Genomic DNA, 26,846 nt, shown 5'->3' with positions numbered 1-26,846 from the left:
TCAAATAAGAATTATTGTAATATTTCACTGAAAATGTATTATCTGAATAATATTTATTTCTCAATAATAATAATAATAATACATTAAACAAAATAAAAATATTACTTTTGTACTATTTCACAGTAAAATTGAGTATTTCAGAAAAAAATATTATTATTTTTATTATTATTATTATTATTGATAACTAAAAAAATATTCAAATAAGAATTATTGTAATATTTCTCAATATTACAATAATATTAATTTCTAATTTCTAATATTAATTTCTCAATAATAAAAAATTATAATATATTAAACAAAATAAGAAACATTCAACAATAGTTTTGTACTATTTCATAGTAAAATAAACTAGTGTTTAAGAAAAACAAAATGATATTAATGATTGAAAACATTTTTAAAAATTCAAATAAGAAATATTGTAGTTTCTCAGTAAAATTGAAAATGACAATACTAATATTTCTTATTTCAATAATTTTTATTTCTCAATAATAATAATAATAAAAACAAAATTTCACTGTGAACACAATTTTATTTTAATTATTATTATTATGTTGTTGTTGTTAATAATATTATAATAATTATTAAGAAATAACAATTATTCAAATAAGAAATATTGTAATATTTCACTGTAAAATTGAAAAGGACAGTATTAATATTTATCTGAATAATTTTTATTTCTCAAAAATAATAATTAAAACAAAATAAGAAATATTAGCTTTGTAATATTTCACGACAAAATAAAAATAGTGTTTAAGAAAAACATTATTATTATTGATAATTAATACTTATTCAAATAAGACAGTGTCGTTTCACTGCAAAAAAAATTAATAAATAATAAAATCAAGTATTTAAGAAAGATATTCATTTAATTAATTAATTATCAGTCTTTAGGATTTTAATAAACACACTACATCACAAATTTTGTTTTATTCTGATTAATAGTGCAGCCCAAGCTAGCAGGCTTGTAGTTTGTGTCACTAAAAACAAGTTTATACTTGCTTTTTCTAGTTAGGAAATGTCTAGGCAGCTGTTGTGTGCTCATTTTAGAGAGCATTTGATTGGCTAAAAATGTAGATACACACAATGACTGCAAGAGGATGTCATAAATACTTTGGTCCATGTAGAGATGGGGATTCGTGAGATTTTACAGAAATACAAACCAGGTGAACGGAAAAATCTAGCAGCTGGTTAGGGCGGATTAATATGGCATAGATTTATGGCTAGTTTCTTAGAGCGAGGTTTGTGTGAGAAAAGAATGGGATAAGAGAGAGACAGAAACAGATGGCGAGGTTTAGGAGAAGTCCCACATGCCGTCGTCTGGCTCGGGCTCGGTGGGTGACGGGGTGTTGCAGGTCTGGGTGGGCGTTTCAGACGGAGGCGTGTCTGGAGGACAGGATACAGGCACGGCCGGATACATCAAACTAAGGAAAGAGTCCCTCGTGTGTTTCTTCACCTGGAAGATCAATACAGATCAATACGGGAATTACTTTAGCATACAGAAGACTGAAGACTGGATCAAGTTTATGACAGCTTATGAAAGGCTGAATGTACCTGTCTGAAGAAGGGATGAGTGAGGAGAGCTGTCGCAGATGGCCTGAACAACAAACACACACATAATATATTGGGTTCAATAAAGGTAAAAAGGATATGTCTGGATTTTTTTTTATATTTGAGATATTTTCATCGGCTTTAGACACGGTGCAAACTTTTTATCTCACAATTCTTTTCTCGCAAATTTGAGTTTGTATCTCGCAACTCTGACATTTTTCTCGTAATTTTGACTTTTTTCGTCTCACAATTCTGACGTATTTCTCGCTATTTTGAGTTTGTAAAAATATTTTCCTCGCAACTGCAAGTTTGTATATCGCAATTCTGACTTTTTTTTGCAAATTCAACGTTTTTTAAAATTCTGACATTTTTCTCAGAATTACATGATACAAACTCACAATTCTGACATGTTTCTCGTAATTCTGACTTTTTTTCTCACAACTGCAAGTTTGTATATCGCAATTCTGACTTTTTTTCTGCAAATTTGACTTTATCTCACAATTCAGACATTTTTTTTCTCAGAATTGCATGATACAAATTCCTAATTCTGACTTTTTTTCTCGCAAATTCGAGTTTGTATATCACAATTCTGACTTTTTTTCCCTTGCAACTGCAAATTTGTATATAGCAATTCTGACTTTTTTTGCAAATTCAACTTTTTATCTTACAATTCTGACATTTTTCTCCGAATTGCATGATACAAACTCACAATTCTGACATGTTTCTCGCAATTCTGACTTTTTTTCTGCAAATTTGACTTTATCTCACAATTCAGACATTTTTTTCTCACAAATTCATACAAATTCCTAATTCTGACTTTTTTTCTCGCAAATTCGAGTTTGTATATCACAATTCTGACTTTTTTCCCTTGCAACTGCAAATTTGTATATAGCAATTCTGACTTTTTTTGCAAATTCAACTTTTTCATCTTACAATTCTGACATTTTTCTCAGAATTACATGATACAAACTCAAAATTCTGACATGTTTCTCGTAATTCTGACTTTTTCTCACAACTGCGAGTTTGTATCTCGCAATTCTGACTTTTTTTCTGCAAATTTGACTTTATCTCACAATTCAGACATTTTTTTTCTCCGAATTGCATGATACACAATTCTGACATGTTTCTCGTAATTCTGACTTTTTTTCTCACAACTGCGAGTTTGTATCTCGCAATTCTGACTTTTTTTCTCGCAAATTCGAGTTTGTATATCACAATTCTGACATGTTTCTCGCAATTCTGACTTTTTTTCTCGCAAATTCGAGTTTGTATATCACAATTCTGACTTTTTTTTCCCTTGCAACTGCAAATTTGTATATCGCAATTCTGACTTTTTTTGCAAATTCAACTTTTTATCTTACAATTCTGACATTTTTCTCAGAATTGCATGATACAAACTCACAATTCTGACATGTTTCTCGTAATTCTGACTTTTTCTCACAACTGCAAGTTTGTTTCTCGCAATTCTGACTTTTTTTCCTGCACATTTGACTTTATCTCACAATTTTTTTTTCTCAGAATTGCATGATACAAATTCCAAATTCTGACTTTTTTTCTAGAAAATTGAGAGAAACTCGCAATTGTGAGTCAAGTAGTCAAATTTTGAGTGAAAAAAAGGACTGATATGTTTATATAATCACAATTCTGACAAAAAAAATTGCAAGATTTAAACTCGGAATTGCAAGAAAAAAGTGAGAATTGTGAGGCAAAATGTCACTGTTACCTTTTTTATTTTTCATTTGGTGGCGAAAATGGGCTTCAATAAAAAAAGGTCACAGTAAAAGAATAGTAACATATTGCAATCATTAATTACAATTAAAAAACTGATTTATCAAATATAAATACTGCAAAAAATCTATATTATTTGTACATGTTTTGTATAAACAAAGTCAATTTTATATTAAAATAAAATGTTTATTTCTGAATTTCAATTCCAATCAGATGCCATGCCATATCAGAGGGTTTATTAAAATCTAAAATCCTAATAAAATCTAAACATAAAAGCCTAATTTTACTTTTTATTATTTAACTTTTCCCCTAAAGTCCACTTATGACATTAGTAAAAAATATCAACATTGATAATAATCAAAAATGTTTCATGAGCACATATTTCCTTTTTTTCTCGCAAATTTGAGTTTGTATATCGCAATTCTGACTTTCTTCCTTGCAACTGCAAATTTGTATATCGCAATTATGACTTTTTTTTAAAAAAGGTCACAGTAAAAGAATCATTAATTACAATTAAAATTGTGATTTATCAAATATAAATACTGCAAAACATATTATTATTAAGTATTATATATATATTTGTAATATATTATTTGTACGTTTTGTATAAACAAAGTCAATGTAATATTCATTTCCTATCAGATGTCATGTCATATCACATCATGTTTCATGAGCAGCAAATCAGCCTATTAGAATGATTTCTGAAGGATCATGTGACACTGAAGACTGGAGTAATTATGCTGAAAATTAAATTTTGATCACATGAATAAATTACATTTTAAAAATATATTCACATAGAAAACAGTTATTTGAAATTTTAAGAATATTTCACAATATTACTTTTTACTGCATTTAAGATCAAATGGTAACACTTTACAATAAGGTTCATTAGTTAAACATTAGTTAATGTATTAACTAACATGAACTAACCATGAACAATACATTTGTTAATGTATTTATTAATCTTTATTAACGTTAGTTAACGGAAATACAGTTGTTCATTGTTTGTTCATGTTAGTTCACACTGCATTAACTAATGTTAACAAGATTTTAATAATGTATTAGTAAATGTTGAAATTAACATTAACAAAGATTAATAAATGCTGTATAAGTCCAGTTCATTATTAGTTCATGTTAACTAATATGGTTAACTAATGAACCTTATTGTAAAGTGTTACCGATCAAATAAATACAGCCTTAGTGAGCAGAAAAGATATCTTTTATAAACATAAAAAAATCATAAAATTCTTTTAAAAAAACGTCACTTGCATCATTCTGAGCTCTAATGTTTGCTGTGTGTCTTACCTGCGTTCAGGCTGCTGCTGCAGGCACAGTTGGACCAGGTTGTGCAGTGTGGCTGAGTGGTTTTTGGGAGCAGGGCTTTGAGGTCTCTCCGCAGTGGCAGTACGAGTCAGACTTCCAGTTGCAACGCTCTCGCCGATCCCCGAGTCCACACCGGAGCGGGACACCTTGAGCGCACCCATGTCTCCGAGCGGGTAAGGAGGGACGTCGAGAAGACAACAGTGAGAACCCCGCAGCTTCTGAAGCAGCATCTGAAGAGGAAGAACAGAAGTAAGTGTTCAGTAGTCAGGGTTATAATGCTCACAGGTGCAGTCGATGCACACGTGAAGAACAGCTGTACCAGAGTAGGCGGCATGTCCTGGAATGGCACTCTTCCACTGACCAGCTCACACGCCACGATTCCCAGACTGTAGATGTCTGATTTCACTCCATAGCCGTGAAGATCCTTCATCACAGAAAGACAGACACAAAAATCAGAATTTCTCATGAAGCTCCATGTTTAGAACTGATGCTGGTGTTGACACTGACCAGGCCTTATGAAGAAAATGTACAACATATTAGTACTATGTCAGTTATTAGCCGATATTAGTGTTTTTTTTTAATCTACTCTTATCTTATCTATCCTTATCTATTGTTATCTTACACATTTTTAGTTAATATTTTATATATACATACTGTGTACTGTGCATATATATATATATATATATATATATATATATATATATATATATATATATATATATATATATTATAGATTTTTTCTGTTTTTATTTTAATTTAAGTGAAAGTTTTGGTAATTTTGTAGGGCATTTTTGTCATTCTATTTTTATTTCTATATATGTAAATAAATATAGGTTTTATTTATATTTTATTATTTATTATTATTTATTTATTTCAGTTTTACTTTTAAGGCAATTTAGTTCATCAAGTTAAACTCAATGTAAATGAAAAATTTTGCTTTGGAAAGTAGTTAATATAATAAAATAGCAAAATGCATTTATATATAAAATAAAAAGACCAAAAAAAATAGAAAGAAAGAAAGTTTTGGGGTGTGTAAGATTGTTCTTTTTAGCATTTATTCAGCATTTTGACCAAAAATACAGAAAAAAACATTATAATATATTATTATATATTATTATAATATTGTAAGATATGTATGTATGTATGCATGTATGTATGTGTGTGTGTGTGTGTGTGTGTGTGTGTGTGTGTGTGTGTGTGTGTGTGTGTGTGTGTGTGTGTGTGTGTGTGTGTGTGTATGTATATATAAGTTTTGGGTGTGTATGATTTTTTACATTTATTTTATTTTATTTTGTTTCATTTTTGAATTTATTTGCATTGTGATCAAAAATACAGCAAAAAAATAGTAATATTGTAAAATATTATTATCATTTAAAATAACTGTTTCCTATTTCAATATATATTTTAAAATGCAATTCATTCCTGAGATGGCTTTTTCAACATAATTACTACAGTAACATTTTTCAAATTAACAAATAATGTATTTACTGTAGAAATAAATAAATTAAGTAAGTAAGTAAGTTTGGGATGTATATGATTTTTAATTTTTTTTAATTGTAATTTTCCATGTATTTGCATTTTGACCAAAAATACAGCAAAAAAAGTAATAATGTAACATGTTACAATTTAAAATATTTTATTTTAAAATATATTTTTAAAAATGCAATTAATTCCTGATTCCTGGTTTTTCAACATAATTACTCCAGAAATATTTTGTCAAAATGTCTTTACTGTACAAATAAATAAATTGAGTTTTGGGTGTGTATGACTTTTTACATTTATTTGATTTTATTTTGCATTTATTTGCATGTTGATCAAAAATACTGCAAAAAATAGTAATATTGTAAAATATTATTACAATTTAAACTAACTGTTTTCTATGTCTACATATATTTTAAAATGCAATTCATTCCTGAGGTGGTTTTTAAACATAATTACTCCAGAAATATTTTGTCAAATTAATAAATAACGTCTTAAACTGAATGAATAAAGACAGAAAGACAGAAAGAAAGAAAGACAGAAAGAAAGACAGAAAGAAAGAAAGAAAGAAAGAAAGACAGAAAGAAAGAAAGAAAGAAAGAAAGAAAGAAAGAAAGAAAGAAAGAAAGAAAGAAAGAAAGAAAGAAAGAAAGAAAGAAAGAAAGAAAGAAAGAAAGTAAGTTTTGGGTGTGTAAGATTTTTTTCATTTATTTAAATTTTATTTTTTTCATTTTGATCAAAAATACAGCAAAACATAGAAATATTGTAAAGTATTATTACAATTTAAAATAACACTTTTCTATTTCAATATATATTTTAAAATGCAATTCATTCATGAGATGGCTTCTTCAACATAATTACTCCAGAAAATATTTTGTCAAATTAATAAATAACATCTTCACTGTTAACAGTAATAAAGAAGAAAGAAAACAGTAACAGTAATAAAAGAAAGAAAGAAAGAAAGAAAGAAAGAAAGAAAGAAAGAAAGAAAGAAAGAAAGAAAGAAAGAAAGAAAGAAAGTTAGTTTTGGGTGTGTAAGATTTTTCCATGTATTTTCTTTTATTTTTGCATTTCTTTGCATTTTGACAAAATATGGCAAAAAAAAAACAGTAATACTGTAAAATATTATTACAATTTAAAAGAAAATTTCATTCCTAAGATGGCTTTTTCAACATAGTACTATTTTTTTTGTCACAATAATAAATAATGACAGTTTTAAATACTGTCGGTTTTGATCAATTCAATGTTGCTAAACAAAGTATTGAATAAAAAAACAAAAAGAATGGTAGCATGTATATCAGTTTTGGATATTTAATTGTGCATATTATTTTTTGTACATTTAGATGTGACACAATCTAACTTAAAGCTAATTTATTAATTATTTTAATAATTTTCCTATAATTTTTTGTCTTGCTGTATATCCATTGTTTATTGTTATAGACTGTCTATAACACTTCCTGTCTGTATTGAGTGTAAACGTCACCTGTCGCAGCAGCTCAGGACTGAGCCAAGGCAGCAGAGACGGACTGTGTTGAGGCATGTCAAACACAGCTCTCATCCTCTTGCCATCCTTCATCAGACTGTAGATGCTCTGAAGCCCTGACAAACACACACGGCCTTCGGCTGACAGCAGAATATGACTGGCCTTCACGCCCCTGCAGGACACACGAGATGAGGAGACCAGATTCATTGGGATCTCTCTTCTGTGTGAATCAGCAGTGGTGTGCTCACCTGTGCACGTAACCCATGTGATGCAGGTACTCCAGCGCTCGGAGCACTCCGTACAGCAGGTACGCTATCAGAGACTCGCTCATTCCATCCGGAAAATACGACCTGAGCAGAGAGTCTGCAGAACCTGAACGACAGGAAAATGGAATTAGGGAGGGATGGGATCAGAAAGAGGATGTGAAAAACAGGCGAAGCTTACCGTAGCTCATGAGAGGAGACAGAACCCAGAGCTGACAGCACGAGCTGAACACCAGTCTGGACGTCAGCAGGTTTGGGTGACGGAACAGTCTGGACAGCAGAACCTCATTCTGGAAATAATACACAAAAACTTGAAATGCTCCTTTAAATTTTGAAAATGTCCCAAAAATACAGTCAATCCTCTTAAACATAGGAAAGACTAAAATAGTTTAACCATCATTACAGAAACAAATAATGCATTCAAGCAATAGTTCTCCCAAAAACGAACATTCTGTCATTATTTACTCACTCTTATGTCACTGCAAACCCAAATTATGTATTATAGTATTATATCAGTCATCAGCCAATGTATTTTTTTTTATCTTTTCTTATCAGTGTTATTTTAGACACTTTTTTACATTTTGAATTGATATTAAAATATTTTTTTTTATTTATCTTTATATATTTCTTTTTTCATTTTAATTTAAGCAAAAGTTTCAAAAAGTTTTTGTCTAAATATATAAATAAATACAGGTCGTATTATTATTCTTTATTTATTTATTTCAGTTTTACTTTCAATATAATCTTGTACATCAAGTTCAACTAAATGTAAATGCAAAATGTTGCTTTGGAAACTAGCAAAAAAAAGAATAAAATAAAATAAAATAAAATAAACAATAGTGGTTGGTAAGTGGTGGTTAAAAAATAGTTAAATCTAAATGAGGAATTTTTTTTTAAATAATGGCATATACTGTATGTTGACCTGTTTCTCAAACAAATGTATGGCTTTAAAAGACTTAAAATATATAATAATAATAGTAATAATAATAATAATAATAATAATATATAATAATACGTATAAAATATATATTAATAAAATTGTATATATTAAAATTATCATCAAATGAGAATTATATATTTTTATATATATTCAGCCAGCTTTGATATAATGATATATATTGCAATATTTGTTTTACTTATGTATTATTTCTTTGTTTTGTTTTTTTACATTTTATAATAATGTTAGTGTGTGTGTGTGTGTGTGTGTGTGTGTGTGTGTGTGTGTGTGTGTGTGTGTGTGTGTGTGTGTGTGTGTGTGTGTTTATTATTTATTTGCATTAATTTTGAATAATGTTTAATGATATATATTTATAATAATAGTTATTTATTATATATTTATTACATATCTAATAAATATTATAATAAACAATAAAAAATATGAAAAATTAATGTAAAAACTAAAATATTAATAAAAAGTTAAAAAGAATTAATTATGTTAATTTATTTAAATAAAAAATACAATTAAAATGAATTATACACAATAATTATACATGCATACAATTCCTTCATTATGAACAAGAAATGAAAGGAATGCAATAACTGTAAAAAAAAAACACTTAATACCAAAAGAAAGTTCAGATCAATTTAATTTCAGCTTTATTATTATTTCATTTGTCAGGTTTTACAGGGTTAACTCAAATCTAATCAAATAAGGATAAAAATCAGTGTGATGTTTCCATATGCATATACACACCATCAGCTGCAGCAGCTCATCTTCTGTGCACTCATCCAGGTTAGTGTTTTTTACCGCCACCAGCCGGCCAGACGGTGTGTGTCGTGCCATGCTCACCTGACTGAGGTTATTAAAGCCCCGACCTGCACAGACGCACAAAAACCCACACATAAACAACACATATCGAGGAAAAAACACAGTGATCTTCTCAGTCTCCGTTACACAATATAAACACAAGACTTCAGGGAGTAACTAACACATATCATATACTGTATAATTTAAGTCACAGTCATTACCCAGTTGTGAGAGCAGCTGATAGTGGGCGGGGTCAGTGGAAAGATCTGTGATGTCATCTTCATCCGGCAACACAGAACACGGAGAGACATCACTGCTCTGTCACACACATAAACACACATGAACCAACACACAACTCTACCTCATAGATGAAACCCTGCTGGTTGTGGTTGTTAAGTGTTTACTGGGTTATTCTGGGGGGTGTTCCATAAAACAAGTTTACCAAATAAGCCAGGCTTATTTCAGTTAGTCTGACTTATTTTGAGCCAAATCAAGTGACAATAAATCAGACTAACTGAAATAAGCCTGGCTTATTTGGTAAACTTGTTTTATGGAACACCCCCCAGGTGAAGAATCAACTGTAAATAGAAGATAATCAGACACTTGCTTTCCTCTGACTAACACTAATGCGATACGGTCATAATAATGCCAGTTATGAGTTGTTCATTGAAATTAATATAAATAAAATACAAATACAGTGAGACTTTAGAGTCTTTAGGGAACACATTTACTATTAAATAAAAGTTTTTACCTCAATAAACTCCTAATTTACTGCTTGTTGATAGCAAGTAAGGCAGTTGTTGAAGTAGTTATGTGCTACATTTTGTTGTCAAAATGTTCCTTTACTTAAAAAAATAAAATAAAAAAATATTCTGTATTTCTGTGGGGGGGGGGGGGGTGTATTTAAATTAAATTAAATTAAACAGCATTAAATAAAATAAAAAAGCATGGCTTCATTTATTTGACCAAAAGAAAGAAATATATAAATAAAAACAATGCAATAAATATTTTGTATTTTTTTGCAAAATAAAATAAAATAAAATATGGCTACATTTATTTGGCCAAAAATAAAGAAAAAAAATATAAATACAAACAATGCAATAAATATTTTGTATTTCTGCAAAAAAAATAAATAAAATAAAATAAAATATGGCTGCATTTACTTGACCAAAATTACAGAAAAAAGACAATGCAATAAATAGTTTGTACTTCTGCAAAAAATAAAAATAAAATAAAAATTATGGCTGCATTTATTTGACCAAAATTACAGAAAAAAAAAAACAATGCAATAAATAGTTTGTACTTCTGCAAAAAAAAAAAAAAAAAAAAAAAAAAAAAATTATGGCTGCATTTATTTGACCAAAAATACAAAAACAATAACATTATAAAATATTAGTATGATGTAAAATAACATTTTTCTATCTTAATATATATTAAAATCTAATTTATTCCTGTGATATCATTACTCCAGTATTTAGTGTCACATAATCCTTCAGAAATCATTATAATATGATGATTTATTATCAGTGCTGGAAACAGTCGTTCTGCTTAATATTTTTTGTTTAAGTAGTTATATTTAGGTATTGGGTAAAATATGGTCATACAGAATAAAGCATTAATATGTGTTTAATAAGTACTAATATACAGCCAATGTGCTAGTAATATGCATGCTATTAAGAAACTAGTTAACAGTAAATAGTGTTCCCTGATCTAAAGTGTAACCATAAATATTACACCAATAAATATATAAATATTTGATGAAAAACGTAAAATGGAAATGAGAAATGTTGCCTGAATTGAATTTGAAGCACAAAATTTACTAACTGGAAATTGAGGAAAAAAAAAAAATAAATAATTAATTAAAGTAAAATAAATTAAAACTAATAAATAAAATGACAAAAGCAAATAACGTTAATTAATTAAAATAAATACAATTAAAATTAAAACTTAAAATATAAAAATAAATTCAAATTTAAAATATTAATGAAATCTATAAGTGTATATTACAATACTAAAATAACACTAGTGAGAAACACTGAGTCTTTTGCAGATCAGACAATTTCTAGTTAAGTTGGAGGTTAAGCATTTCAGAAATGGCATTTACATTTCATCTATTCATGCATTTGCTGGGAATCAAACACAAGATCTTGGTTTTGCTAGAGCAACTGAGCACTTTAGAATTAAAAAAGAATAAGATTAAACTTAGTGATTAATTACATAGTCCATAATGCTTTATTAGAATTTAATCCCTCATAAATACAAGTTTTGAACCTCTAGGTTTTTTGCTTTGAATTATGTTGTAATATTGCAGTTAATCAGTGCATTAAATGCATTCCTGTTGCACAAACTTGCAAACTGTAGGGGGTGACAAAGTTATATTCAAATCACTGCCATTAAACCAGCTCTTTAATTATTCAGATTACATCAGCTTCTATAAACATGTCATCATTTTTGACTTTAACTTCTTAAGCGTATAACTTTTTACTGAATAATTTTCTAAAAAGCCTCTTCAGACCAGAAATGAGAAAGTGGCTCAGACCAAATATTTCCACCACAGGATGGGAAAATCGAAAGACAACCCACAGATGTTTCCTTCAGCCAAAGACACGGGACAACAGCACAAGTGAGCTTTCATCCAGAACGATGGAATAGAAAAACTGCTTTGTGATGCTCAATACAATGGATCCACTCAAATCTCAGATCACTCTTGAAGCTCACTGGCGTTTGTGAATATCCAATGATGCTTCACTGGCATGACTATGCTGTCTCATTTTCTAGAGGGCTTTTCACAATGACAAATATTTGCAGCGACAAAGCAAACGGAAGTCATTCATTTTAAATCGGAGTCTGTTATTTAAGGCGACGTGGGCAACGGAGGCCGCCGGCAATGCGACAAAGTGAAGTTTAGTTCGCTATGACGCAGCAACTACCAATAAAAGCACAGACTGTGAAGATCACATTACTCATCTACTGGTACAATTTTATACAGCAATTTTATACATTGTCATTCAAAGCTGAATTGAGCATGCCTTAAAAGTCATGCTTCAGTTCTTTCATCTAAATTGAGCTATCAAGCAGTACACAGATTTGTCATTTAAATGAATAGAAGATAGAATACAGAATACGGAATTTAAGGCGAGAGACACTGCAGGTGAATAGGGTAAAAAAATCACCTTACTTACCCAGTCAATTGATTACATTGATAATTTTTTGTATTACAAAAGTTTTTTAAATGTTATCTTTAAATATGCAAATGAGGTATTATTTAATTAAACATGCGCTCATTTGCAAATGTATGCAAATGAGCGCATATTTAAATTAGCACTGGAAGAAGTCAGTTACAAAATTCTTGTTTAATTTTTTGACATATTAGAGTCAGATATTAGATGTTTTACAGAGGGAACTTTGGGTAACTGCATAATTCAGAAAATTACGGAGAGAAAACAATATATTTTAACAATATTGGGAGGAGTAAAAGGTTGTATAAAATCAAGCAAACTATGTATACATACAAATGCCTCTGTAAAAACCTTCAGAATATAGGCAGGAATAAAAATGTAAAGTTTGGTGTATGTATGTGCTACTGAAGTGGAGATTTATGGCTCAGTCTAGGAGAAAAAAAATTATTTTGGTGCATGAAAAAAAGAGTGTTTTTGCCTGCGGTGTCCCCTTAATGAAACTAAATTCAGAGATACAGTGTATTTCCAAAATTTTATATATTTTTATATATTTATATAAATTTTAGATATTTCATTTATATATTTGATACTGGAAAAACACTTACTGTAATTTTTCAGAACTTACTCCAGATTTTGATGATAAATATTTTGTGTTTCTGCAAAAAATAAATAAATAAATAATAAAATAAAATAAAATAATAAATGTTACTTATTTTAAGAGTATTTATTTATTTATTTATTTATGACTAATAAATGTATTTTTTGCCATACAGCATAAGCACCAATAGCTATATTCTTTTTTTTTATGAATAAATACAACAATGCATTAAATTAATCAAAAGTGACAGTAAGGACAATTACATTTTTACAGTATATAAATAATGTCTTTTTAAACCTTTATGCAAAATTTTGTTCCTTCAACTGTTTTTTTTTTTTTTTCAGTAGCAAATCAACATATTAGAATGATTTCTGAAAGATCATGTGACACTGGAGTAATGATGCTGAAAATTCAGCTTTACATCACAGGAATAAATTACATTTTCAAATATATTACATTAGAAAACATTTTTAACTGTAATAATTTTTAATTTTTTTATACTGTATTTTGGATCAAAACATTGGTGAGCACAAAAGGCTTCTTTCAAATTCTGAAATAAATTTGTATAGTGTATAAATTAAATATACATTTGGATTTTACAAATGTTAAACTCAATTTCAATACACTGTGGCAAATTAAATTCAAATTGTCATTCCAACATGAACCACCTCCTAAATTTTCTTCGTTTTTTTTCTCAAACGACCCGCAGTTGTGCAGTAATTGAATCACTGTCAGTCTGAATCTCCCTTGAATGGCTCGTCTAAAGAGGACAAAGGTCAGTGCCTGATGCCTTCAAACACACTGAAGCCATGATCTATTATTAGACTCTACTGACCGAACACTGATGGCTGATGTCTTCATACTGCTCCTCTATGCTGATGGACTGGACTTGTGAGTGGGAGGAGATACAGGTACAGTCCTGAGGGGAAGAGGGGAGGAGATATGAGACACGCCCCCCACCCCACAAATGAATATGGAGATGAATATGACTATATCCACAGTATGAATATGCATGAAGAGCAAGGGTGGGCTGAAGGGCAAAGACGCGGCAAAAGGAGGAGATGATTATGGAAATCTTGCGGTGCAGAATCAACCTCGCCATGTTTGATTAAGTCGTGGTTACGGGAGGGGAATGTTCCGTATTCAATGCAAAACATGAAACTATTTTTGTTTGTTTTAACATACTGAGGAACAAGTCATGCTTATATAACCTTTATTGAATCGGGAACATTTCTTTGAGAGTAACACATTAAAAGGAATAGTTCAGCCAAAAATGAAAATGTGCTGAAAATGTACTCACCCTCAGGCCATTCAAAATGTAGATAAGTTCGTTTTTTGTAATTTAGCATTACGTCACTTGCTCACCAATAGATCCTCTGCAGTGAATGGGTGCCGTCAGAATGAGAGTCCAAACACCTGATAAAACATCACAATAATCCACACCACTCAAGTCTATCAATTAACATCTTGTGAAGTGAAAAGCTGCATGTTTGTAAGAAACAAACCATCATTAAGACATTTTAGTTTTACTTCTTGCCAAAATACTTCTAGTCCATAATCTAGAATTCTTCCTCCAGTGAAAAAGTCCACCTCCTGTTGTCATCTCACATCAAAATCCACACATATATTTGTTTAGAGCTGTTTTAGACAGTTTTGGCTTGTAAACAGAGCTTGATCTGAGTACATTTCTCTCCTGATTCATACAAGGTGACCTTTTCACTCGAGAAACCAATATTATGGATTATGGGCTATATTTCAGCAGGAAACAGAGGTCTGAAGTATAAAAAAAAAAACATCTTAAGGATGGACTTGTTTCTTACAAACACAAAGCTTTTCACTTCACAAGATGTTAACTGATGGACTGGAGTGGTGTGAATTGCTTGTGGATTACCATGATGTTTTTATCAGCTGTTTGGACTCTCAGTCTGACGGCACCCATTCACTGCAAAGGATCCATTGGTGAGCAAGTGATGTAATGCTATTTTTCTCCAAATCTTTTCTAATGAAGAAACAAACTCATCTACGTATCGAATGGCCTGAGGGTAATTTTCAGCATTTTTTATTTTGGGGTGAACGATTCCTTTCACAGGCATATGATAATTAGCCAGGCTAACGCCAAACCACGTCATGACAACGTCATGATTCGTGGTCTGGGAACCACATGTTCATTTTCTTGTATTTGGGGCGTGGTGTTACGAATGCCCAGAGCCGTTTATTGGGCGATACGAATGTCTATCAAATGCGCCTGTGCATAGCCCATAGCCAATCGTTTCAATTATACCGGATGACGTATGTAGAGCGAACGCCAAAAGTTGCTCTTTTTTCAAAATAAACTTGCGTTCTAAACTACTTAGAACATTATCTAAGGCTGCATCGAAAGATAACTTTGCGTCTGCTGCCATGCTGGATCCATAGTTATAAACAAACTGCTTCGGTGAGTCGCATAGAAGGCGTCATCGTCTTGCTGCTCCCTCCCCGTTCTGTGATTGGTTCCCTATCTAAGGTGAAAATTTGGTCCATGGTTTCCAGGCTGCCTAGCAGCGTGAATAAAATTGTGCTGCGCGCAAGGCAGCATGGCGAAACCCAGGCTATATGATAATATTAATAGTGGTTGAATTGTCATTTATAGAAATTAGTATTTAATTAGTATGTGATTATTAAAAATAATGGTGGAAAAAAATCCTAGAATTTACACCAGATTTATATTAAAATGTTCCTTCATTAAATTACTTACATTTGAGGTCAAAAGTTTACATCCCCCTTTCAAAATCTGCAAAATTTTAATTATTTTACCAAAATAAGAGGGATCTTACAAAATGCATGTTATTGTTTATTTAGTACTGACCTGAATAAGATATGTCACATAAAAGATGTTTACATATAGTTCACGAGAGAAATTAATAGCTGAATTTATAAAAAGGACCCCAATCAAAAGTTTACATATGCTTGTTTCTTAATACTGTGTTGTTACCTGAATGATCCACAGCTGTTTTATTGTTTAGTGATAGTTGTTCATGAGTTCCTTGTTTGTCCTGGACAGTTAAACTGCCGGCTGTTCTTCAAAAAAAGTCCCACAAATATTTTTGGTTTTCCAGCATTTTTGTGTATTTGAACCCTTTCCAACAATGACTTTATGATTTTGAGATCCATTTTTCACACTGAGGGACTATTGCAACTATTACAGAAGGTTCAAATGATTACTGATGCTCCAGAAGAAAATATGATGCATTAAGAGTAGGGGGTGAAAACTTTTTGAATTTGAAGATCAGGGTAAATTGAACTTATTTTGTCTCCTGGGAAACATGCAACTATCTTCTGTAGCCTCTGAAGGGCAGTACAAAAAAATAAATATGATATTTAGGCAAAATAAGAAAAATGTACACATCTCCATTCTGCTCAAAAGTTTTCACCCCCCGGCTCTTAATGCATCGTGTTTTCTTCTAAAGCATCAGTGAGTGTTTGAACCTTCTATAATAGTTGCATATGAGTGTGAAAAGGTGATTCTAAAAAAACATACAGTCATACTAAAGTACAGTACTAAATAAACAATAACATGCATTTTGTATGATCCCTTTTATTTTGGTAAAATAATTAACATTTTGCAGATTCAACCTCAACTGTATAAACAATGCAAAATCAATATTTGCTTTGTAAATATAATTTTGACAGTATTTCTGTATGCCTGTATTACTGAGTGAGGATTCACTATAAGTGCATTACTGAAACAAACTGAAAAACAAGTCATGCTTATAGAACCTTTACTGAATCCAGAACATGTCTTTATGAGTGAGACACTGACATAAGCCTCTTGGTTTCAGAGGTGAGGTGGAAGTTTGGTGGATATTAATGAGGGCGCTTATTATTAAATGTACTGATATCTAGGGAGTAGAGACTAATCAGGCCATGGATATTGTTCAGCGAACATCTTCAGCCCATAAAAACATCCATACTGAACACTAAACCCCGAATCAACCCAGAATGAAGAGCTGTAGAAATAAACACAGAAAGCATGAAACAGACTATCGCAAACAAGCTCGGGATGAAAAGATTTGACTCTCACCAGAAACGACATGAGGTGCTTTTGGCTGAGCTGATGCTTCACTGGAGTTCATTTATCCAATTCTGGAGAAAGTGAATAAGAATAAGTCCAACTGCAAAAACACTCCAGCAGTGGTTTTCTAGCTGTTTCCAGTGTGCCATGCACAACAGAATTTGCTTGAAAAGCTAAATGTTTCTCGCTTACCTGGCTTTGCTCGGATTTCACTGCATAAAACACACAGACTTCATCTCATTTCACGCTGCTCCACTAGAATCCTGCAAAGCAAACCATCAGCAGAGACGCTTTCAGGCACATATCAAATTTGCACAGCTTAAATGGCATCAAATATGATCCAGATCCAATGCTTTCTATTTCTGTAATGTCTTAATAGTCTGATTTCAAATGCATCTTGCAGCCGGAATCAGTGTCTGGCATCGCTTGACCGACCGCATGAGTCTGATCTCCTCTCTGCTCCAGAAATCATCGTCATCTTCATCTTTAGTTATATCACTTGATAGGATGTCATATCTGTCTGGACGTATCAGCTCTGATATCGCCGCAGGTGACATTGGGAACTACTGTCCATTTTGTGCTGTTATGTAATTAATATTAGCAGCATTAAATTCATGCTTACATGACTACACTTTATGTTCATAAGAAAAATATGATTCAATAATATTGAATGTATATTGCTCAAGATGAGGCCTTTTTGTTAAACTGCAATTGTAAATAAAATTAATCATGCACATTTCATCTAACAAACAGATATGAATAAACATGCATGTCTAAATTAGACTATATGTTAAATATTATTCATGCAATTATCAGAGCAACTGACAGCAGGTGTCCTTCTTAGTCCTTGACAGAGATTGCATGTAGGTTAAAAGGGTTAAGAACAAAAATCTTCAATAAAGAGTAATAGTGCACTAGAAGGGTCTAAAATAAGCTGGACGTCAGTATTAAATCAACCCTGTTTCATATTATTTATATTTAGTGCTTCATTAATGCATTTGGTGACTCTAATAGAGATGATTTAACATTAATAATGCACGATGAATACTATTCGCACATGCTACAAAAAATATTGTTTTCAAATACTATCCATAGCAATAATTGTCCGAGTTTAAAAAGAAGCTCAAAGCCAGATGTAACAAAAACTCACCATTGTTATGCATGTGGATAGAGGTTCTTCTGTGATTTGATTTTGCGCCCTTGATTTTGACGGCGAGCGTCAGTTCTGGGCAGTTACAGTCACTTCGGTCACATCACAGTTTTATTCTATGAGGGAAAAATCACGCAGCGACTCTCACATTTACCAATAACATTTGTAAGTTGAGTTCCCAAAGCTTTTCTTCACAGTCCAAAGCTGATCTCGCGTCACGCTTGACGTATCGGAGATGTTTACATAATAAAAGTCTCTCGAACATGCCGTGAATGACGGACCTGAGGAATGTACACAATAAAAGTCTCTAAATAAAACGCCTTAACTATCGAATAATTTCGCTCATTCATAATTTAAAAAAGAATTGGATTTTTTTCCTGAAAATTAGATTGCATGTTTAGAATCTCTAGAATATTTGTACAAATTGTGTTTTATTTTAATGTTGGGGAAAGTTACTTTTAAAAGTAATGCATTGCAATATTGCATTACTCCCTTAAAAAAGTAACTAATTACGTTACTTAGTTACTTTTATGGACAGTAATGTGTTACGTTACTTCTGCGTTACTTTTAAAATCTGGGCAGGGCTTGCTTGTTTGTTTTTAAAATAAGTTGCGTTTTTTGTTTTTATTCATTTTGAGGAATACTGAATCTGTTTTTTTTTTTTTTGTGAGTGAGTGAGATTAATTAACGCATGCTTATTTCTTCTAGAACTACAGTAACATCTTACTCCCGATTTCTCTCAATATGGGGATATGAATTAGTTTTCAGTTAATAAAATCTTTGAAAAAGTAACGCAGATATTTTTGTAAATTAAAACGTAATGCGTTACTTTACTAGTTACTTGTTTAAAAGTAATCTGAATACATAACTTGCTTTACCCCCCAACATTTTATTATTTTCGAAAAAGGGTGCTATAATGCATAAATAATCAAAGTCCATTTAGGGATATTCCATAGTCTTTGATAAATAATAAAGGTTTTCGTTTTCTCTCCATATCCTTCACTTAAATTACACTCAGTATTAAATCTTACTTTATTACCTAAAATTTAAGGAAGAATTTGGTAAATATACCCCTGTATTTTTTCAAGTTTTTCCTTTATCTTACTGCATTATTATTATTATTATTATTATTATTATTATTATTATTATTATTATTATTATTATTATTATTTTGTTTTGCCTGTTTGCTGGTTATGAAAAATACATTTTTATACACTACCAGTTAAAAGATTTTTTCAAAAGATTTTCAATGTTTTTTAAAGAATTTTTCTGCTTGACCCAAAATACAGCAAAAGCAGTAATATTGTGAAATATTTGTACTATTTAAAATAACTAATTTTAAATAATTTTAAATAATTTTAAAATGTAATAAATTATAAATCGTTTGTTTATTCATGTTTTCAACATAATAATAATCACACATGTTTTTGATCAGCAGATTAGAATTATTATAATTCTGAAGGATTTCTAAAGGAACGCTAAAAATTTTGCTTTGAAATGACAGGAATAAATTACATTCTAAAATATATTCAAATAGAAAGCAGTAAAATTATTTCAGAATTTTTCTTTTTTTATTTTGTTTGTTTGTTTGTTTGGCTGTTTTTTTTATTGCACATTTATATATTACAATAATGAAAATGTAACACGGGGCATACAGACAGCATCACATACAATATATTACACAAATTGAAAGGGAGGAAAACATAATGATAATTTTTTTTTTTTTAAAAAAGACACCTCAAAGATGTTGTATAACTGACTCGAGAATTTTAAAAGTTTAAAACGCCTTCGAGTTCAATGGTTTGGACATATTCTTAAAAGAGGCAAAAAAAAAAAAAAAAAAGACTAAATCAGATGAAAACAATCTAGGTTTACAATGAATGGTTCTGGCTTTATGAAGGTGAAATTTACCCATAAGACAAAGCAATAATACAGTATGGACAAGATTACTGTCTTTAGAATGAAAGTCAGACAAAAAAAATATAGGTTCTGTCATTTCTATAATTTTGTTACAACAGAAATATATTAATATGGTAACTCTTGACCAAAAAAAAAAAAAAAAAAAAACAGATTCTACATCAGTATTTCAAAATGAACACAAAGAAGATATATTTTCAGAGAACCTGCTCAAGAATAGATTACAAGGGTAGTATCTACGGTATGAACAATTTTGAAATGGAGTTCTTTAATTTTACTTGGAATAAAAAGGTCCATACGTTTTTCAAATCAGAGTCCGGATAACATATTCTCCATTTAGATTTTTCTGTTTTTGCTGCACTTTGGATCAAATAATTATACAAATATAAAAATGCAAATATAAAAAAAAAATCTCTCAGGGACTTTTATCATGAAATAACTGTCGCGAACTATGACGTAATCATAGCTCACTGAAGCTAGATTTGCCCTGAACACTTCCCCAAATACCCCTCCCTCACCGCTCTCTTCGCTTATTGTCTCAAACGCTTGGAGTGACAGGAGCCACATGTATCAGTAGCGCCCAGAAAACGGATTTTAAGCGAACTAAAGGTGAGAGAGAGAGATTTTCCGCTCTTTGATAAGTCATGTACGTACCTTTGTGTGTATATAAGGTGAGAGGATGAGTTTGACGGTTAGAAGCGGGTAGAAATCACGGATGTACTGAGTGAGGGAGGGAGGCTCGTTTGGTTGTTCATATGGACATTGGCACTTGTGCATCGGGATGCAGACCAATGCCTCTTATGTATTCTGTGTATTTTTTTTAAATGAGTGGTCATTGGATGTGTAGATGATTGTTATAAAACTGCCTGTTTCAAAGATGTGGATAATCGGATGTGCCATCTGCGGGGATTATGAAATCTGTTGCATCAGATCAAATGGATTGTTTTTTCCCAACATTGCGTTATACAGAGCATCTCTCTGCTGCTTTTGTTCATGCCCAGGTGTTATGATAAAAATAAATAAGATCATGTATGTGCATCCCTAGTATTAGTGATAAATCACAGAAAGATTGTGATTATGTTCAGAAAAAAAAATTAATATACCCTTCACCTTCATCACTAACATCTGGTTTATTAATTTCATAATTCGTAAACACAACTTGTTGACTTTCATTTGAACTTCAGTTTTTATTTATTAATACATTATGGTTATTTGTATAAACAAACTGACCTGATATTTTGAATATTAAGTGTTTAAAAAAAAAACATTTTAATACATACAATTATAATACTAGTCCATTTGTGACTCTGGACCACAAAACCAACCATAACGGTACATTTTTTGAAATTGAGATTTATACATAATCTGAATAAATAAGCTTTCCATTGTTGTAGGGTTTGTTGAAATAGGAAAATATTTGACCGAGATGCAACTATTTAAAAAATCTGGAATCTGCTGGTGCAAAAAAAAAAAAAAAAATCTAAATATTGAGAAAAGCACCTTCAAAGTTGTCCAAATGAAATTCTTAGTAATGCATATTACTAAGTTTGATATATTTACAGTAGAAAATTTCGAAAATATCTGCATGGAACATGGTCTTTACTTAATATGCTAATAATTTTTGGCATAAAAGAAAAAACAATAATTTTGACCTATGTATTTTTGGCTGTTACTACAAATATACCTGTGCTTCTTAAGACTGGTTTTGTGGTTCAGGGTCGCATTTTAATATATGTACATTTAGAAAACTATTAAGTTTCATTATTAGTTACACTACTAAGCCTAATATTTAGTCTAAATATACAACTTTATCGCTGACTTATCAACATAATTTAATTAAACTAAAAAGAATAAATCCAAAACTTCATGATTCATCACACTTTATGATGCTGTTAATTGCAAGAATTGTACATTTGACTATATATGTGACCTTGGACCACAAAAGTCGCTGGGGTATATTTGCAGCAATAGCCAAAAATGCGTTGTTTGGGTCAAAATTATTTTCCTTTTATGCCAAAAATCATTAGGATATTAAGTAAAGATCATGTTCCATAAATATATTTTGTAAATTACCTACTGTAAATATATCACAACTTAATTTTTGATTAGTAATATGCATTGGTAAGAACTTCATTTGGACAACTTTAAAGGTGATTTTCTCAATATTTTGAATTTTTTGCACCCTTAGATTCTAGATTTTCAAATAGTTGTATCTCAGCCAAATATTGTTCTATTTAAACAGCTTATTTATTTAGCTTTCAGAGGATGTATATATCTCAATTTCAAAACAATAGTCTGGTTTGTCATATTTCAAAAGCCCCTCTGGATCCTGTCACACGTTTTTTATTGTGTTCTGTTTGTAACGGTTTAGATAATTGCAGACAGATTGCTGGAGAGTTACTGTTGGTCAAAGGGAAGATTGGTGAACAGATGACATGACATGCTGCTAATGGAGGTGTATTGACGTTCTCCTTGGCCTTAAGCAAAACTGGAAGCTGAGAATATATGGTCCGAGTGTAATTTATTTCAGGTGTCACTTAGATGGAGCTTGTTGGAAGTCATGCTGGTATAATCACAGTGGCAGCTGTCATGAGCTCTGCATTAACGTCTGGATGAGACACAATGCTGCTGGAAGCGTTTGGATTCATGCCATTGCAGAGGCAGAGGCAGAAGAGCAGTACCACACCCTCACAAATATCCCTTTACTTTTGGGATGTGTCAATAATAAAATGACAGCCTGATGTTTGGATGTTCTTGTTTTTCTCGTCCTGTGATGGTGATTTTTGCATCTACTGCCGAGTCAGGTTGAGATATCGTTGGTCTTTGACCCTGTGACTGTCTGATTGATGAAGAGTTTCCTGCAATGGGCTGGACAGACATTATGGGCACGAGGGTCGATATTAAAAGAACAGGTTGTCATCATAAGCTTTGCACTTCCCAAAACAGTAATAACTTCCTGGAGCGAGACAAAAAGAGGAAGAACGTAAATATGCATGCATAGTTTTCTTGTTGTAAGTTTTTTGACAGAAAAGCCTCGCTTAGCTGCATATCTCCTGCCGGGTAACAATAGAACACATCAAGTTTTTCAAGTTCGGTAAATACTGGAGTTTTAAAGGAAATTGGACAATACAGTGAACTGACGATTAAGTGCTTAGGATCTTGTTCTGAGGATTAGTTGAAAATGAAAGCAGGTGATTACATTATATGTTTGTTTGTTTTCTTTCTAAAACTGCAATTTCACTTGGAATGGAATTAATTAGCCAAGTGAGATTATTACAAGGAGTTTGATATATTGAATTGTTCCCAACATTATATGCAATGCATTACACAGTGCACAACTGCACTTTCACTTTTGTTTGCGGTACGGCAGGTTTGTTTTGATCTCTCTCTGTGCACAAAACCCACATCCCACACCCTCCTCCTGAGTTTGACAAACATACACAAGGAAGGTAAAAACTCTTCACTGTGATAAACAGTTTTGACATGCAAAAGTTTACTATGAAAATCAACTTTTTTTGTTGGTTATTTTAAATGTAAGGGCATTTTATTCAGCAATCTAAATTTGATATTAATAAAGTTACATAAGATTTATATTTTAAAGAAATGCTTTTGAAATTTAAATTGGAATAATATTATAATATATAATCTTAAGTCTCTTTCGCTCACCAAGCCTGCATTTATTTGATCCAAAATACAGCAAAAGCAGTAATATTGTGAAATATTGTACTATTTAAAATAACTGCTTTCCATTTGAATATATTTTAATATGTTCCTGTGATTTCAAAGCTAATTTTTTAGCATCATTTCTCCAGTCTTCAGTGTCACACGATCCTTCAGAAAGTATTCTAATGTACTGATTTGCTGCTCAAGAAACTTTTTTATTATCAATATTTAAAACAATTCTCTGATGAATAGAAATATCCAAAGATCAGCATTTATCTGAAATAAAAAGCTTTTGTAACATACACTATACCATTCAAAAGCTTGAGTCAGTATACTGTTTGTTTGGTTTTTTTTTTTGGAAAGAAATTATAGAAATTAATACTTTTATTCAGCACGGATGCTTTAAATTGATCAAAAGTGATGATAAATACATTTATAATTTTACAAAAAATTCTATTTCAAATAAATGCCGTTCTTCTGAACTTTCTATTCATGAAAGAAACCTGAAAAAATTCTACTCGACTGTTTTCGACATAATGATAAATGTTTTTTTGAGCATCAAATCAGAGTATTAGAATGATTTCTGAAGGATGAATGATTTCTAAAATTCACCTTTGAAATCACATGAATAAATTACATTTTAAAATAAATTCTAATAGAAACAGTTATTTTAAATAGTAAAAATATTTCACAATTTTACTGTTTTTGCTGTACTTTGGATCAAATAAATGCAGGCTTGGTGAGCAGAAGAAACTTCTTTAAAAAACCTTAAAAATCCTGCTGTCCAAAAACATTTGAATGGTTGTTATTTTTTTCTGTTGTCCTACATTCCCCCCCACCCCCTTTATTTTTACATGTATTTATTTATTTTTGTTGGCGGCGGGTGATTATTATACTACATTTTTGTAAGGGGGATTTTCTTTGCCCTAAGCCTCCTTTAAGTCAAGCTGGAGCCGTTTAGTTTCTGAACAACAGGAAGTGCCCCTCACTCCCCCCTCAAAGACAGCTGCAACGTGGCCTGGAAAAAACAGTCAAGCTTTAGAGACAGTGGCCTGAAAACTATTTAGACACAGAGGATTATTTTGTGCACTTAAACATAAAAATTAAAGATATCAGTCATTAAAGAAAACACAAATTGGTCACTCTCTAGTTTTTGGTGGAAAACATAATTTTTTGTAAGGGAAATAACAATAATTCTTGTTACATAACGATTCAAATGTTAGATCTCTGTGTCTTGCTCAGTCAGATACACGCTTAATCTGCCAAACAGCTGGAGGAAAAAAAACTCAACCACAGCTGAAATGTCAGCAGAGAGAGAATGAGTGAGTGTTTATATTCTCGTGCAGCACAAGCCTGTTTCTATGCAGGCTACTGTAAACACACACACTCTCAAACGGTTATTAAATGTCATGGCATTTCCTGTGTCTTTCAGGTATAGGCTGTGCATCTCCATGGTGTTTTGAAACGGAGCAGGATGTGACATCAGCAGCCTTCACGTCTTCTGCTTGTGCGGATTGGGCATGAGTGAGGAGCCCCGCCCTCATTCGCCCAGCTGACCAATCAGAATGTTCGAGGTGAAGCCCATGAGTGTGGAGAAGAAGGACACAGCTGCAGGAACAGGTTTGTGTTTGAGATACAGAAAGAAAAAGTCACAGGCTTTCTCCTGCAGTGAGTTATGACCGTTAACCTAGGGGTGGGCGATATGACCTAAAATTAATATCACGGTATTTTTCATCTTTTGAACGGTGACGGTAAAATATCACGGTATTACTTTTTTTGGTACATTGTGGGAGGAGTAGCCTGTCCTGTCCCTTTAGTATGTGAATAAAGTTAATATTTTTATAATATAATAAGTAAATGGTAGGTATCCTTATCAAAAAGAGACATGGAAGAGTATTATGCATTCTCAACATATTTATTTTGCAAAAAACCTAAAGATCTTACTTAACAGTGTACAACAAAACAAAAAAAAACAATTTATTGAAATTTAATTTCTGCAATATTTAAAACCTTTAAATAACTGGGGGAAATCAACCCAAAGCAACAGTTTAATAGTAGACCAATTCTGTGGGGAAAAACGCGGACTTGGCAACCCTGCATCCGACACGAGCTGCTGGAGTTAATGTCATTGCACACACGAGTACGACATTTTCGTCCGAGATTTTTGCACGTAAAAAAAAAAAATACAGGTTATGTTAATCGAGTTTACACACTGCCTCTGAAACTTTCGTCCATCATAAAAAAATTCGGATTGTGTTTGATTTTCTGCATTTTCGCATCCATAATAAGCATTTTGATAAGGATGGCGAATATGAGAAAACTATTTAAAAAAACGCATTCGAAAATCGGACTCAGTGTACAGTGACCTTTAGATTTGAATGATCACGGGTCGAAAGTAAGAGATGACAAAAATAGACTGGAGGATTTGCTGCAATCTTGTACTCACTGACAAATATCTATTATAAGATGTGCTGCTCCCTTTACACAGAGTGTGCGTTATCGCAAAATCGAAAGGAAAAGTAAACAGCGCGAGCACTCAGTTAAAAGCGATTTCTATACCCTGCATATTGAAAGTGCGAAAATTATATACAATATTAGTTCGCCTCGCGCCCGCTCAATTTGTGATCTGCTGTGTAAATCCTTCGGCCGGCCGACCGTGAAAAGTCCCGGTCGTCTCGATTGACACTCCGCCCCTGGTATAGGCTACAGGCCCGACC

The 26,846-nt window shown here is 31.5% G+C and overlaps 2 protein-coding genes across 2 annotated transcripts in view; one reads left to right on the top strand and one right to left on the bottom strand.

Annotated features, from left to right (window-relative positions):
* Positions 1-736: 736 nt before the first annotated feature.
* On the bottom strand, positions 737-18,745 carry LOC141346960 (STE20-related kinase adapter protein beta-like). Its single transcript, XM_073851929.1, has 13 exons — positions 18,550-18,745; positions 17,592-17,662; positions 17,409-17,470; positions 14,184-14,267; positions 9,793-9,889; positions 9,518-9,639; positions 8,006-8,114; positions 7,810-7,933; positions 7,562-7,733; positions 4,919-5,023; positions 4,582-4,829; positions 1,552-1,594; positions 737-1,453 (listed from the first exon to the last, which is right to left on the bottom strand). Exons 3-13 carry the CDS (start codon positions 17,418-17,420, stop codon positions 1,292-1,294), a joined length of 1,278 nt encoding a protein of 425 aa, XP_073708030.1. The 5' UTR covers positions 17,421-17,470; positions 17,592-17,662; positions 18,550-18,745; the 3' UTR covers positions 737-1,291.
* Positions 18,746-20,959: 2,214 nt separating this feature from the next.
* The window catches only part of trak2 (trafficking protein, kinesin binding 2), a 42,808-nt gene continuing 36,921 nt past the window's right edge, over positions 20,960-26,846 (top strand). Inside the window, 2 exon segments of the mRNA XM_073851601.1 lie at positions 20,960-21,075; positions 25,562-25,749. Of these exon segments, the coding sequence (XP_073707702.1) occupies positions 25,695-25,749 (55 nt within the window). The 5' untranslated portion in view covers positions 20,960-21,075; positions 25,562-25,694.

This window comes from Garra rufa, chromosome 12, assembly GCF_049309525.1.
Source record: "Garra rufa chromosome 12, GarRuf1.0, whole genome shotgun sequence".
NCBI classification, from domain to species: Eukaryota; Metazoa; Chordata; class Actinopteri; order Cypriniformes; family Cyprinidae; genus Garra; species Garra rufa.
The sequence above is the reverse complement of the archived record's forward strand: the minus strand, read 5'-3'. Positions and strand labels throughout refer to the sequence as shown.